We start from the raw sequence: 15,433 nt of genomic DNA, 5'->3' as shown, positions 1-15,433 counted from the left end.
GAAAGACTAGCAACTATAACACCATAATTTCTCTACTTAACAATTATAATACCGCAAACTTAATCAAATATCTAAAAGGCACTCAACTCAATAAATTGTTAACAACTGACATGCCGCTAATAATCTTTGAAGTGGATGCCAGAATAAAATATATAAAAAAACAAATTTTAACAATATGCTTAGCAAAACTCTTGATAAAATTATTGATATGCTGGCTGAATTTTTCGCAGGATCACTTGGATTTCATATAGATAGGTACATAATTATGAGGTTCACAAAAATGACATGATATTTGGTCTAATAACTGGGTATCTTCTCAACTAAATTATAAGAAACTTTATAAACTGATTTATAATAGAATGTTTTTTTTTGAGAACGGCTATAGATATTAAATAGAAAATTCCTAACCAGCTTGAAAATCAACGTTTTGGTTATAAATTACAATCCCCAGGGCAACACACAAATAAAAAATTATCCATAACAAACCTCAGAAAGAAAAATTAAATACACTAGAAACCAAAACAACCCAGACGAACTTTTGAAAAATTCTAACTGGAGCCCAGAGTTGTACCTGATATTCTACAGCCGCAATTATTAACAAACAAATAAAAAATTACTAATGTTATAACGATTGATTGTTTCTAAAACATATATTTACAGTAACGTCATAATTTTCATTCCTGTGAATAATAGCCATCATTATAATATTGCTTCATAATATACTTTTCTGTATCATATATTGGATTACATTTTATCTTTCAAAAAAGTGGATTAAATGAGTACAGTTTAAACCCTAAAGAGCAATGAATAGCTCAGTTTTAGATTTAGAGTCCGATCGAATATCAATAACCTGCGAACTGAATAGTAAACAGCTTATCCAAGTTCGCATCACAATATTTAATTTCCAGTATCAGTGCATCATTTAAAAGTATAGATAAACAACAACATTACAGAAAAAATTAATCCCTTAGAATTCCTAAATAAAACCGTTTTCTAAATCATGTAATACCGAGTAAACAATGAACGTAAATATTATACATAATTCGAAATATTTTGTGGCTAAATAGTTGAAAAGATATGGCAACATCTATCAACAGACGCTCCAAAATTGATTTTAACTCTTTTGAACCGAATTTGTAAACAATTTTTTTGAAAAATAGTTATCAGACTACACTATACAAAATTGCTGAACTGTTTGCCATTCTAGAATCACTTAAGGAGTATCAGAAAATTGGATTCAAGAATTTCCTTATAATAACAGATTTCCAAAGTTCACTAACGGCAATCTGCCAACAATATCCCAACCATTCTATTGCCATTCATATTAAGAAAGAGTTAGCTACTTGCAAAAACAACAAGATAAATGTCAATTTCATATTGGTTCCATCCCACAACGCAATAGAGGGAAATGAAAGAGTAGATGGATTAGCAAAAATGCATACAACAACGAGCAATCAGTAAAGAGTAACTATAAAGAACATATCGATTTCAAAGCATTTTTTAAGTAGATAATCTAAGAAAAATGACAAGGAAAAGCAAATCATAACCAACACGAATTGACTGTTTAAAATATGACAATAAACGAAAAATTAACAACTACCACATTCACTGGAGAAGCTACTTCAAGTAGACCCAAAGAAACTTATGAACTACCTGAAATACTGCAAACTAAATCTAGATTTAAGGATCGAATGTATTGAATCTCAATTACTCGCTAATAAACTTGTGTGGTTGATGCGTAAAAAAAGTTTAACAATGAGACGTAAAAGAATGTGTAAGAAAATTGGAGGTACCCTTCTAGAGTCTTGGTTCAAAGAAAAACTGATACTAGCACTATATGCAAACAGTGTAATTGTATTAGAAAACGCCTTGTATCATTAAAAAAACTCGTAAAATTCCAACCAAATATTCTTCTAAAAGCAGATATACAGGAGCTTCTACTTAAACAAGATTTATATTTCAAAAAGCATTATACAGAAGCTGATTTAAGCGACAGCTATTCTGAGGAAAATGAATGTGATGCTAGTGATTTAGAATAATTGTATTATAGTGTATGTTTTATAAATGTAGATCTCAGGGGAAAAACTAGGCAAGTTATAATTTCATAATTTTACAGTAAACTGTCATAGCTATGCAGTTAAAAAGTTCTCTAGTATGATTTTACTGTTATAAAATATTTACTGTATTATATTGTTAGAAACAAGTCTACGACTTGGTCCGTGAAGCCGGGCCTGTCTGGTTATAATGGAATTATATAATTGACGAATACGCCGAATCGTTTGATATTTGTCTGCCTTTGATGCCTTTGACACACAAACAACATATTCATCTTTGTATTTAATTTTAGTGAAATCATCTTCGCTTATTATATTAAGTACAACTCTGTACAATTCTTAATGATGGGTTCCTTATCTACGTTTGTCAGCCGATTATGGGTTTAAAAAGTACTGAAATCAATTTTTTTTCAAAAAACTATTGTCATTGTATTTATCCATACGAATAAGTATTTTTCATTCATCGATCATGGGCTACATTTCACTTTTCCACATTTAACAAGCATCACAAGTTGTTTTTACACATATTAAACTGAAATACCCACAACATAATTAAATATCATACAATTATGTAAATAAAATGAATATTTATGGGTAATAGAATCAAGACAAATAACTATCACCAAGTCTACATTAACCAGAGGGCTTCTGGAGGCGGTAGTGGTAAGCGAGGAAGTCGAAGAGTAGGTCACTAGGTCATGTGTACCGCCTTGCAGATGTTAACCAAACCGATCCAACAAATCGGACCGCAGACGCGATGTAAATATATCTATGCCCAAATATGATAGATACAGAATGTTCTTTAAAAGTAACAGTTATTTGTAATAAACAAAATAATAAAGTATTTTCACCCTATAATTTTTTTTTTGAAAATTGATTGTTCCACATTTTTTGATATACCAGGAATAAATCAAAGTGGTTTTTACTTAGCTTTTATTATTATATTATATCTTAATACCACAACATCAGTAAATATACACGATGCCAAGAAATTATCGCATCATCAGTGCCGGATTTCGCTTTTAGGCGCTTTTGGGTCCAATAATTTTTTCCGCCCCTTAGTCTGGTTAAATTTATTGCTTGCATTATGGACAAAATGGAAAAAAAATTACTCACACTATCCTTTATTGTTCATATATAAACATAATTATTTAAAATAAAAAAGTAAACTTTTATTTTGAAAATTACTATAGGCGAAGCCATATATGTTTTCGTAAACATTTTACTAAAGCAGTACAAATCAATATATGACTTCGTATACATCAATGAAATTATGAAATTAGGTCTTAAAAATATCTTCAGAGCAATTTCTATTAACATTGTAACATAAAATACCTTAAGTTTTCCACATTTCGTGAAAGAACGAAATTTTGACGAATTTTGACGTAATTGTCGATTTTGTTTCCACTCAGAGGAATTGATCTACATTATCTAAGTGCACAGAATCCAGAGGTTAGTCTTTATGTCTGTCGGGAGGTTTTCTTGACTTTTTACTAGATACTGTTGAATCTGGTAAGTTTTTGGAATTATGACTCGACTTGATAGAGAACAGGTGGTGTTCCATGAGCATTTGACGAGCAGTGTCATCTACTCTTGCTCTACTGAACACACTGTTTACACTACCACACCACCGACACTCACAAGTACACTGTCTAACCCTCCTCTCGTCGTCAGAGACTAAAGGTAAACTAAACCATAATAACTTGTATAATCTACTACAGATCTATATCAATTTTGACAATGCTTAAATTTTTTGGGCCATTTGAACTACTACATGATTCTTTGGCTCTAATTCCAAGATTATCAAAGAATAATCAATCTTTTTAGTAATTTTATTAACAACAAAAAAAATATTGAAATTATTGAGCCAATTTTCTGTCTTGTCAGATTCCACAAATTATTAATTTTCCCTCAAAATTTGAGGTCGAAATATCAAGATTTGATCATTTGATGACCTTACTACAGCTTTATATAAGTTTTGACTTTTCAATATTTTTTGAGTCATTTGAACTACTACAAGATGAAAATTAATTTGTTTTAATTTTAATGTCAAAGTTTAATATTTTTACAGTCGTTTAATTAACAACAAACAAAATATTGAAATTATTTACCTATTTTTCTGATAGATATTCTACAAACTATCAATTTTCTCCCCAATGAACTTTCTCCGCGAAAACTGATTCCAGCAGGAAACTAAATTGTAGAGTAGGCTATAAAAAATTGGCCCTTTGTCCCTGTTTAAGCTTTTCTTACATACAGCATTTTCAATGTGATCGGCAATACTCGATTTTTCGGTCCGCCCATATTTTGAATGAGCTATCTGCCCTTTAAACCAGAAATTAACGGATCTCTTAGTCTGCCCAATATACTTCACGTCACAATCACCGCAGCTAATTTCATATATACCACTCTTTTCCAAATTTGGTATTTTATTCTTAGGATTACCCAACAATTGTTTTGATATATTGTTGGATTTATAAACCAATTTGAAACCCACTCTATGAAATATTTCTTCGAATCCCTTTGTATAAACGGTATTGAGAGGAAACAGAGAAAATTTTTCTTGTTTTTCATTTTGAGTTTGGAAAAAAGTGGTTTCACATACAGATTCATTTTGGAACTCAATTCAATATATCCATCTATGAAGTTCATAAAATAATGGACAGTTACCATTTTTAGATACTTTAATAATTAGTGATAGGCTAGAATTTGATGTATTTAGGCAAAACACTGCTACGTGCAGGTACATCCCGGCTGATTCTTTTTATTGTATCCAACATAAGAAGGCCAGTCTCCATTTCCTGGTACATCGTTCAATTCACTTTCCACTTCACATCGAGAGATACAATAAGGAAAGTTCATTTATTGAGTAAGTGGCTGTACTCAACGGTTATGATAAAAGAATTGTAAATAAGTTAATTAACCGTCATAGGTTTAAGAAACCTCTGTTCAGTATGAATTTCACTAACGGTTCCAGAAAATCTAAATTACTCTTGCTCTAATTAGAGCTTTCCTTAAAACAATTCTCTCGTTTTGTTAAGTTACTCTTACTCTTACGAGCTGCAGCTACCTTTTTTTAAAGCTTTCTTGCTGCTACATATCTTCTTCTTAAAGCTGACAGTCTTAACAATATTTTTGTAATAAATAAATATTTATGCCTTCTTTATGGTATATTTCGCTGATTTCCAGTTCAAACTTTCTGCGTTAGAACCAACAGTTCCCATTTCTTTGCCTTAAAACCAAATCTGATTCTTATTCCTATGTCATAATCGGACGTAAGCGACCTTTTACTTCTACTAGTGTCGTGTTCTGCATTTACCACAGATACGAAGGATCTAAGATTTAATGATCCAAAAGTTTGTGAAGCTATGTATCATTTCAAGTACGATCCATACTCGTCACGAAGCTACACGATGGAAAGCGAATCGGAAAATGTAGATGGTACGCTCCTGTCTCCTCGCCTTCCCTCGGCTCGACTCTCTATCCTAATTGCATATGTGTTTCTAGTTCGAATAAAAGGACGTGTTGATGAAAAAAATTGAATAGCGCTTGAGATCGGATGAGTAAAGAATTATATATAGGTAGGTATAATTAAAATGATTTGTTCTACACTTTTTTTTATTTCTTGTGGATTGCAATAAGTTCTAAGTTGTATTATAGGTACATAGGAATTATTATCTAAAAAAAATCAATAATGGTGACATTTACAGGGCATCTGAGAAAGAAAAAAGCTTCCATTTTGTGGAATCGTATCGGGAGTCTCTAGGGGACGTCTCGCGAGACTTTGTACCTGAAACTAGCTTCGAATCTAAGGCGACTTAGTTAGCAAGCGACTACCCGACCATTCTACCTAAACTTCCTGAGATCAGTATCAGATGCCTCAAAAGAAAATTTTAAGAAAAGTAATTTATTAAAAAATATTTGTTACATATTTAAATGCATTGCTTGGGAATTTATTTCTTAAAAATGTAAACTGTTGCACTCATGGCATTCATTCCATCGAGCACTGAAATTACATATGACGGCTCGGCAGGTATTATCCACGAAGGCTGCCATTTTGTGACAAATATTTTGTGTTAATTGTGCCAGAGAAGTCTGTTTGTTAGCGTAAACTCTAGATTGACATTGACACAGAAACAATTCCATAGGTGTTAAATCCAGATTGCGTGGTGGTCAACTGATGTCAGATCTATCGAACGTGGGTGCAAGTTTGATGCAACAACACGTTTCCTGTTTACGTTTGCGACCGTTCTAGATGAAACTTGGACGCCCAGATTTTATCCAATATTAACCCGGTCCGATCTTCCAACTTTGCGACCCATTTTACAATCAGTCAAGCGCCTGGCGTATCATTTAAGTGACGAATATTGCGAATACTGCAGAATTCTCTACGCGCTATCGTCGCAGAATTACCGTTTTTCTGACTCTTGCGCACATAGAACGCACGATCCGCTATAGCGATCAAGTAGAGGAATACACTACCATCGACGACATGCTTGAATATTTCCGTGGGTGCTGTAAATTTAGGCAATATATATCAAGTAAATTTATGCTGGCAGACAGCCTGATTTCCAGTTCCAGCAGAGTTCATTGAAATGAAACAAAATGGTTTGTTTGCCAGTATTTTCAAATTTAGTGGAGAATGTGTTCTAGTTTCCTACAAAACGAAACGGTCGCTTAATGTTTTGGCAGTTTCTACCTTCCATAACAATGACAATATAGATGAGAGCACCGGAGCTTTAGACAAGCCCGAAATAATAACATTTTACAACTTGACAAAAGAGGGTGTTAATGTTGTAGATTAAATGAATGCCTCCTACTTAGTGTATAAGTTTTTTTTTAGAAAGAACTGGCACTGAGTTTGATGTAACCTCACTTTATTACCAGACAAAACCGCAAGGTCGAACTGATATGAAAAGAATTGCGGGTGCTGAATTGAATACTGAAGAAACAAATACCAGTCAGACAAAATCTGTGCTTTTTGTTCAATAAAAAAGAACAGAAAAATCAAAAAAATGTGTAGTACTTGTCCCATACTGTATACAGTTGCATAAAATGTGCTGATATTGATTAGCAAACTCTTTCTAGTAGTAAACAAATTTTTGTTTGCACATTTATAACTTTTTGTAAAAGTGTTAAGATATTATATTTTTGTTTTTTGTAATTTTTCAACTATATTCAAACAATTTATACATTTGGATTAAAAAATTTGGTTAGTATATAAACGATATCACAATATTTTCATAGAGAACACCACAAAATAGAATAAAATGTTCAAATACATCAATTCGCGGTAAAATTATTTAAATAAGGGACCGTGAAAGAAATTTTCATTAGAGAATTCTGGTGTGTAGGAAATTTTAGCGAATTTTCCCGGGTTAAGACACATTTTACATCAATGAACGAACTTATTTTTAAGATTTACACGCGGTTAGGAAGCAAATATTTAGGATTTTTCGCAATCCTATTTACGATTGTAAGATCAATTTACCACCCACTATAGGATGTTTGATTTATAATAATGTCCAGCTACGTGAAACACTTTTTACTTCTCGGATAAGGAAAATGAAACTACAAATTTATTTTTTGTAACAGTTTATTAAAATCGAGTAAATATAATATTTCAAAAATCATCAGTAGATATTAGTAAATACTTAGACTAAATATTTTACTTTCGGAAAAATGAACAAATAACTGACTATCGGTCGTATCGTTGACATATTTTCTTGATTACTGCTAATAGTCAGTCTCTGAACCACGTGATGATACAATAATTGGAGATGTATAGGATTTTTTGACTTATATATCTTCCACATCAATTCATTTATTTATACTTTTTATGCTAAAGTATTTAAATCAATTCTTGACGATTAATTTCAACACTTATTTCGCTTATGCAACAAATGTTTTTATATTTCTGTTTTGTACTATTAACAAATGATCTTGTATAATGTAGAGAATCATTTAAGTTTCTGCCATCATACTGATCGGAATTAAGTATAATAAATAGTAAATTTCAAAGAAATATCGATGCATTATTTTATAAATCTCATAATGTACTAATATATCGTCTCAGTTCTTCTTGCGTATCGAAAATCATGACATGAAATGGTGAACCTGGTACTAATTCCCCTGCCCATTTCACTTCAACTCTGTAATCTCCTGGTTCGGTTGGATCATACTAGAAACAAAAAATATGTTGAGTTCATACTTATACCACGAAATTGTTTGTGTCAATTTAGTTTAGTCAATTTAATGATGTACAGATGTATTTATCTATACGAGGATTGTTACTTAAGTTTTGAGATATAGCCGATGTGAATATGTCAAATCTACCATTGCCATCATAAACTTTGACATTTTTACTATTACATTCAGTATTGCATGAAAATTTGGCTGTCAAAAAGATTTGATTGATACCGCATAATTTGTCAATCGCTCAAAAAATCTCTTGTGGATCGGTACAAAGAAGAAAATGGTCGCGAATAACTGGATATATTGCCTCGAATCATTCTTCACCACGACAATGCAAGCTCTCACAAATCAGCTCAAATAAAAACGTGTTTGAACGTCATCCAACGTACAGTTCTTGTTTGGCACCCTCTCATTTCCGCGCATCACAAATAAATTGTGGAGTTAAGGTTTTTCTACACCTGAAGAAGTGGTTGATTCGTTCATATCACATGTTTTGGAGCTACCTTAATTGGTTCAAACGTATGTAAAAGTATAATGAATATTTTGAAAAACAATAACGCCATATTCAATTATGAATATTTGTCTATCTCAAAACTTAAGTGGCAACCCTCGTATATATAAAAATGAAGCCTTGTCCACTTTGTTGACGTTAATTCTTTTATATTATGTTTGTTATTATCAGGAGAAAGTTCTTTTGAAAGGAAAAATTAAGAAAACTGCGCCGACAATTAAAGAATAATTAATAGAGAAAAGGGGAAGTCTGAATTCCAATTGAATACTTGAGCTTGAGGCTTACCAACTAAAGATTAATAAAATTAGAAATGACAACGCCAAATAGCTCAACGCACGACGCATTTAATCGAGAGTTTAGACCTTGAAAACCAAGTTTTGTCTAAACAATTGCTTTATATTGGTAATGGAAAAATACCTGTTGACTTATCGGCTGGATCATAACACTTTACTAAACTTAGACCGAACTCGTCGAGAAGGTTTTTCAGAACATTGCTCAAAATTACAAAGATCATGTATGGTTGAGCGAAAGAGTTATTTTGTTTACAACAAACGTTGATGTCTGATTAAAAATGAATTTTCAGACCAAGATGATGCTATCAACTATCCAACGGAGCTTTCAAATTTGCTGGAATTGTCTGGATCAACTCTTCATAATCACCAATTAAAAATTGGATTGGTGATCATTATGTTGGGAAGTATAAATCAACCACGTCTCTGTAATGGCACCCAAATTGTGTTGCTTGAGTTGAAGGAATTAATGAATAACGTCATCGAAGCCACAATTTTGAAAGAAAAATACAAAGGCGAAGACGGCTAGCATTTGCAATGTCGATAAATAACTCTCAATAGCAGTCGCTAAGTGTTTGTGGCATTAATCTTGAAAGTCCATGTTTATCACATGGCTGGTTATATGTCGGAATACCAACAAAACAAAAAAAAAACAATAATAATATTTATAGGATAACGGCTGTAGGGTGTTATACTTACTTTGCACAATATTGTCCTATCCTTTTGACTCTCCCTTTGCATTTCTACTCTGAAAGCCCCCTTCGGACCTCTAACTCTTACTGTTAACTGACCTGCTCCTGCGCCTCTAGTATCACAGATGAACCTGGATTGGAAGGTCGCCAGTACACCGTGTTCTATACCAGGTCCATACACTCGTACCTTTTTAACAGAAAAATAAAAATTTTAATACTAATTTTTACGGTTGGTTAGTAGAAAATCAAGATTTATGGCCGTGACCACACTATTAGAATCAAATATCGAACACTTTTGATTATACTAAGCAACTTAGGTTCCTGAAGAGGATAATTTGGTTATCGAAACGCGTGTTAGATTGTGTGAGTATGCGATATGTGAGTTAAGATCATTATTACTAGCAAAACTTCAAATATGCGTTATTCGGAGAAAAACTGAGTCTTATTTTTTTTAAATTGCTAGTGACTACTGAAAATAGAGTTCAAAAAAGTTTCCCCCATACTTAATAACCTCAATCTTAGTCATGAAATATTAACCCAGTAACATACCCATAATTTTCAAAACCAAATAACGAAGACGGTTTCAAGGAAGAGCAAAGTTAACAAAACTTTAGTTATAATAAGGAGTTTCTCATGTAATACGAGGATGTCTCGATATCTAGTTAGCCTAACAAACAATAACTTATTAGAAGTGTAAGTGTAAAGTTTGACGTCAAAAAGTGAACCAGAGTTACGCAATTTATTAAAAGAAAAAAGATATTCCAAGTACCTGTATTTAAAAGGGTTAAAAGGTAAGCAGATTTACGAAGATATGCTTAATATCCTTGGTGATCAATGTCCTTCATATGCAACCGTGAAAAATTGGGCTGAAAGCTTCAAAAGAGATAAATTTTCCATTGAAGGCCAGCTTCTGTGTCAGTCCCCAAAAAATATCGATGCAGTTCATGACATGATTTTATCAGACCGTCGAATTGGACTAAAACGGATATCTGGAGCACTGAATATTTCATACGAACGCGTCCAACATATAGTTCACGTCAATTTGGACATAGAAAAATTGCTGCAAAATGGATCCCCAAATGTTTGAATGTTGACTAAAAGCGTGCAAGGGTAGAAGCATCGCGTTCGATCTGTACTCGATTTGAAAACGATGTAGACTTCTTAAACCAATTTGTTACTATAGATGAGACTTGAGTACATTTCCACGATCCAGAAACAAAGCAACAATCGATGGAATGGCGACACTCTGCTTCTCCTAAGAAGACCTAAGAAGTTTCGTGACCAAAAATCTGCTGGGAAAGTTCTTACTTCAGCTTTATGAGATTGCCATGGAGGAATCATGATTTTTTGGACAAGGATTGAATAATAACTGGAGATTACTATTCGACATTACTGACCACTGTACGAGAAAAAATTAAAGAGAAAAGACGCGGAAAGCTATCCAAAGGTGTTTTGTTTTTGCAGGACAACGCCCCTGTACACAAATCTCATGCTGCCATGCAAACAAATCTTGATTTGGGGTTTGAATTACTAGAACAGCCCCCTTATTCACCAGATTTAGCTCCGTCCGACTATCATCTCTTTCCTCATCTGAAAAAAAGTTTAAAAGGTCGTAAATTTTCTTCCAACGAGGAGATAATAAAAGCCGTGATACTCTGATTCGCAGAAGAAAGATTTTTTTGAAAGTCTAGAGACGTTGGAGGTTCACTGTAATAAATGTATCCAATTAAGAGAAGAATATGTTGAGTAATAAAATATTATGACATAGAAATTTTGTTTGGTTCTATAGTAGGCTAAGAATTTTTCAATATATCCTTGTATGTCACAATCTGACAGATAGATTAATATTAGTAAAAACTGCTCACTACGAACGAATGTTTGTAGGTGAAAATTCTGCATTTTCAGTCGTTTTGTGTGTTTATAATCAATCATTAAAGATCTAGAAAGCTAACAAGTAATAGTATATTACACAGCGAGGTGGAAATAATTCCATTACTGTCGATCAGATATAGTTAATCAATACGCGAAGCCGGAAATTATTATAAACGTTGACGCCGAGAGCTCTGATTCAGAATTCGACAGCGACTAGAGTAGAGACTCCATAAAAGCATATTACAAGTGCCAAGATAGTATATTTTAGTACTGCCAGCATTAAGGAAGTGAGAAATTGGGAATAGTGCACATAAATCCTTGGTCCATCTGCAACAAGCTCTCGAGTCAACAGAGATAGAGACCAATTCAACAGAATTATCATGGAGGTAGCCTACGCTTGAATACAGACATAAATTAGGTTAATATCAACGAAGAACTCGCGATATTGATAATTTTTCGCAAAAATACATTCCCATAAACTTCTCTTCAACTCTGAGAATATAAAAAAGTATTTCTTGCAACTCGTAGAAAAATCAAACAATTTGTACTGTTTCGTGAATATATTAGAAAAAATACTCCAGTTTGATCTTGATACACCTTTTGTAATATATTCCTCATTAATTTTCATGGACGGAATAATATAATAAACTAAGCTTACTTTTGTGGGATCTGGTGCTCCCGCAACTCTTAACGTGAAAGGTGATCCGGGAACGTGCTGGCCTGCATATTTGATTGTTAGAGCATGTTTACCAGCTTCTTGTGGCTTAACGTTCAATGTAAAAGTTGCATCTCCGTGATCGTACAATTCACAATAGGCTACTTTTCGAGGTCCCGTACAATGAGCTGTTAACTCACCAGGACCTGCTCTTCTTGTGTCTATCCAAGATCTAATTTCACGACCTACCACACCCTGTCGAAGACCTTCTCCGGAACAAAGTACCTGAAAATGTGTAATATGTGAAAATGACAACAACAAATTAGTATAATTTCAATTAGATGTTCATTAAAACTTAATTTAATATTTGTGTTTGTTTGACCAATATTTATAAATATGATTAGAAGTAATACTATTTTTTCGTATTACCTTAGAGGCGTCCGCTCCTCCTTTAGCCTCTACTACCAGAGGACAACCTTTTACGGGTCTCCCAGCCCAAAGAACGGATAATAAGTAATTTCCAGGAACGTTAACGGTATAGGCTGCCTTCCAAATCTTGTCTCCTGCTAAACTGATCATAACTGGTACAGGTATATTGCTATCAGCTGCGTGGAGAGTTACTTCTGGGTTTCCTGAACATAAATTAAAATATAGATAAGAAAGTGGATAGCAAAAAATTTTGTGTTAAAAGGAAAATGAAAAGTTGCGATAGAAATTTTCTGTTGTAAATGTGGAAACTTGTCGAAATAAGATAGATAGAATCATTTCAGTAATCGTTCCAACGATAAAGGGTAACCTAAAACTGCTTTAGCACATCAAAAAACATAATTTTTGTTATTGCAGGGATCTAGCATGTCAAAGTAATAGTTCTACTAATCAAACTATTATTTTGAAACTGTTGATGTTGATATAAAAGGTGGTCCAACCATAATGCTAATTGTGTGTAATACCTCGGCGTCAATTTGGTATTCTTTGTTCCAGTTTTTATAATATTCAACTTGGAGAAGTACACGTATTTAAATATTTTGGTCAGGACGACGACCAAATATGGAAGAATTGTACGCATATTTTGCCAACTTGGCTCTATAGGAGAAGTAAAAACAGGTGTGCTTGCTGACCCAGTTCGTTCCCGGCAAAAAATTTATCGCGAATCACTCTATTCGGATATTTAGATGAGTAGAGGCTTTTTTTATTGATACGAAATGATATAATTAATATAATAAACGTACCTATGCTAGCTTTAGATCCATCAATTGTTAACACTGCAGGTTCCCCACACTGTGCATGTGCTAATCCTCTTCCCGTCAAAACCACCTGATCTCCAAGACAAACAATACTAGTCGGTGCATCTAATAAAGGAAAACTGCCGAATCTAATGTCAAATTCGTGTTCACCGGGACTAAGTCCTTCACCAGATAAATCGAACCGTATCCTGGAGTTCGATTTTTCTGGATTGATTTTTCTCCCAGCAATTTTACATTCTAAATTCCCGGGGCCTGCATTAGAAGTATCGAAAGCTAATTTTGCTGGGAGTTTAATACGTCCAGAATCATCTAAGTATTGATTCCAACCTCCTATCAATCTCACAGCTGATGGATCAACTATATTCGGTCTAAAAGGAGAACCAGGAAGCTGGAAAATGTGAAAAACTATATTTATAATATCTCATTATAATCGTATGTTGATACTTACATCGTTGGGTCCAATACTGATAACAATATCATAAGTTCCAACCCATTTAGGTACATAATGAACTTGATGTTCTCCCGGTTTGTGAGTTTGTATTTGCGCATCAACATTTCCTTCTACAGCTTCTACGGATACTTTCGGTTGTAAAACGCTGCTAACAGTAAAACTACAACGTTCACCAACTCTACCGATTTCTAATCCTTTTCCTACTGCTCTAGGCGGTGGTGTCGGTCCAACGGGACCTACTCCTAGCGCTAAAGGAGATCCTTTGAGTATAACACCTCCATACGTTACGGACACTTGATACAGACCTGCTAATGTAGGCAGAAACATTACCTAGAAAAACAATATGCCACTACTACAATTTATTCTGTTACCTACATATATATTAATTCATTTATTCGTTTCTTGATTTGATTGATCCGATTGTTTCGATTGATCCATTGAATTACTAATGGATTCTTGTCATCGAGTCATTGATACTGTCAAGATAATTTGAAAAGCATGCTTGGAGGTTCATGTTAAAAAGGAGCGTGGAGTTTAGAAATGTGTTGGCTGCTTGAAAAAAATTCTATTTAGTCAATATACGACAAAATACAAAGACTTCAGAATAAAGTATCAAGGAATATAGTCAACGCTCCTTTGTACTATAGAAATAGCTACATGCATTGGGGCTTGATAATAGATATTGTTGAATAGACTACTATCAAATGTGTAAGAAATTATGAACAAAGTCGTGAATATTGAGGCTATCCAACTCCTGGACAACCACGATTTGGTAAGAAGTCAGCAAATTATTGAGTTAGTGTGAGTGAAAGTTGTGGTACTCTACTGAATGTAGAAGAATATTTTTTAATAAACAGTTAGATTGTAGAAGATGACAAAACTATTATCTATACTGACGATGCGTTATTCTGTCATCCAATTCGTTCATAGTACTCCATTTTTTGAACTCGTTTGTGAGATCAGTTTGTTGATAATTATTTCGTCGCTGCAAAAAATGTTGTAACGCTGAAAGCTCTAAAATATTTTATGATTCATCATCATTTTTTTTGTCATTAAGTTTATCCAGAACCCTCTATTATTCGAGCGTGTTTCAAATTTGTTTAATTTGATATTAGTTCATAAGATCTTTCTTTTCAAAATTCTATTTTTCTATGAATTTCTTTGATATCGCTCAAATCTCTACGATACGAGGGTTGCTACTAAGTTTTCAGATAGAAAAATAGAAGAAAATATTTATATTCTCCATTATTTTGTATGCATTCGAGCCAATATGTCGAAATATCAAACGTTCCTTCAGGAGTAGAAAAACGTTGACGTCGCAATTTATTTTTGATCTGCAAAATAAGAAGAAATCATTAGGTGCCAAACAAGGACTTGAATGTTCAAAAACGTTTTTACTTGAACTGATGTTTGAGAGCTTTCATTGTCATGGTGGATAATGATTCTTCTTCTGTAATTGGTACTTGTAG

The 15,433-nt window shown here is 33.3% G+C and overlaps 1 protein-coding gene across 2 annotated transcripts in view; it reads right to left on the bottom strand.

The window, feature by feature from the left end:
* Nucleotides 1-7,632: 7,632 nt before the first annotated feature.
* LOC130442838 (filamin-A) overlaps nt 7,633-15,433 on the bottom strand; it is an 82,917-nt gene continuing 75,116 nt past the window's right edge. For both annotated transcript variants that reach the window (XM_056777205.1, XM_056777213.1), the window contains 6 exons: nt 13,962-14,294; nt 13,499-13,901; nt 12,699-12,901; nt 12,273-12,554; nt 9,750-9,929; nt 7,633-8,235 (listed from right to left, as the gene is read on the bottom strand). In XM_056777205.1, coding sequence (XP_056633183.1) covers nt 8,104-8,235; nt 9,750-9,929; nt 12,273-12,554; nt 12,699-12,901; nt 13,499-13,901; nt 13,962-14,294 — 1,533 coding nt within the window. In that variant the 3' untranslated portion in view covers nt 7,633-8,103. The remainder of the gene's footprint in view (nt 8,236-9,749; nt 9,930-12,272; nt 12,555-12,698; nt 12,902-13,498; nt 13,902-13,961; nt 14,295-15,433) is intronic.

The sequence above is a fragment of the Diorhabda sublineata genome, chromosome 1, assembly GCF_026230105.1.
Source record: "Diorhabda sublineata isolate icDioSubl1.1 chromosome 1, icDioSubl1.1, whole genome shotgun sequence".
In the NCBI taxonomy this organism is placed as follows: Eukaryota; Metazoa; Arthropoda; class Insecta; order Coleoptera; family Chrysomelidae; genus Diorhabda; species Diorhabda sublineata.
The sequence above is the reverse complement of the archived record's forward strand: the minus strand, read 5'-3'. Positions and strand labels throughout refer to the sequence as shown.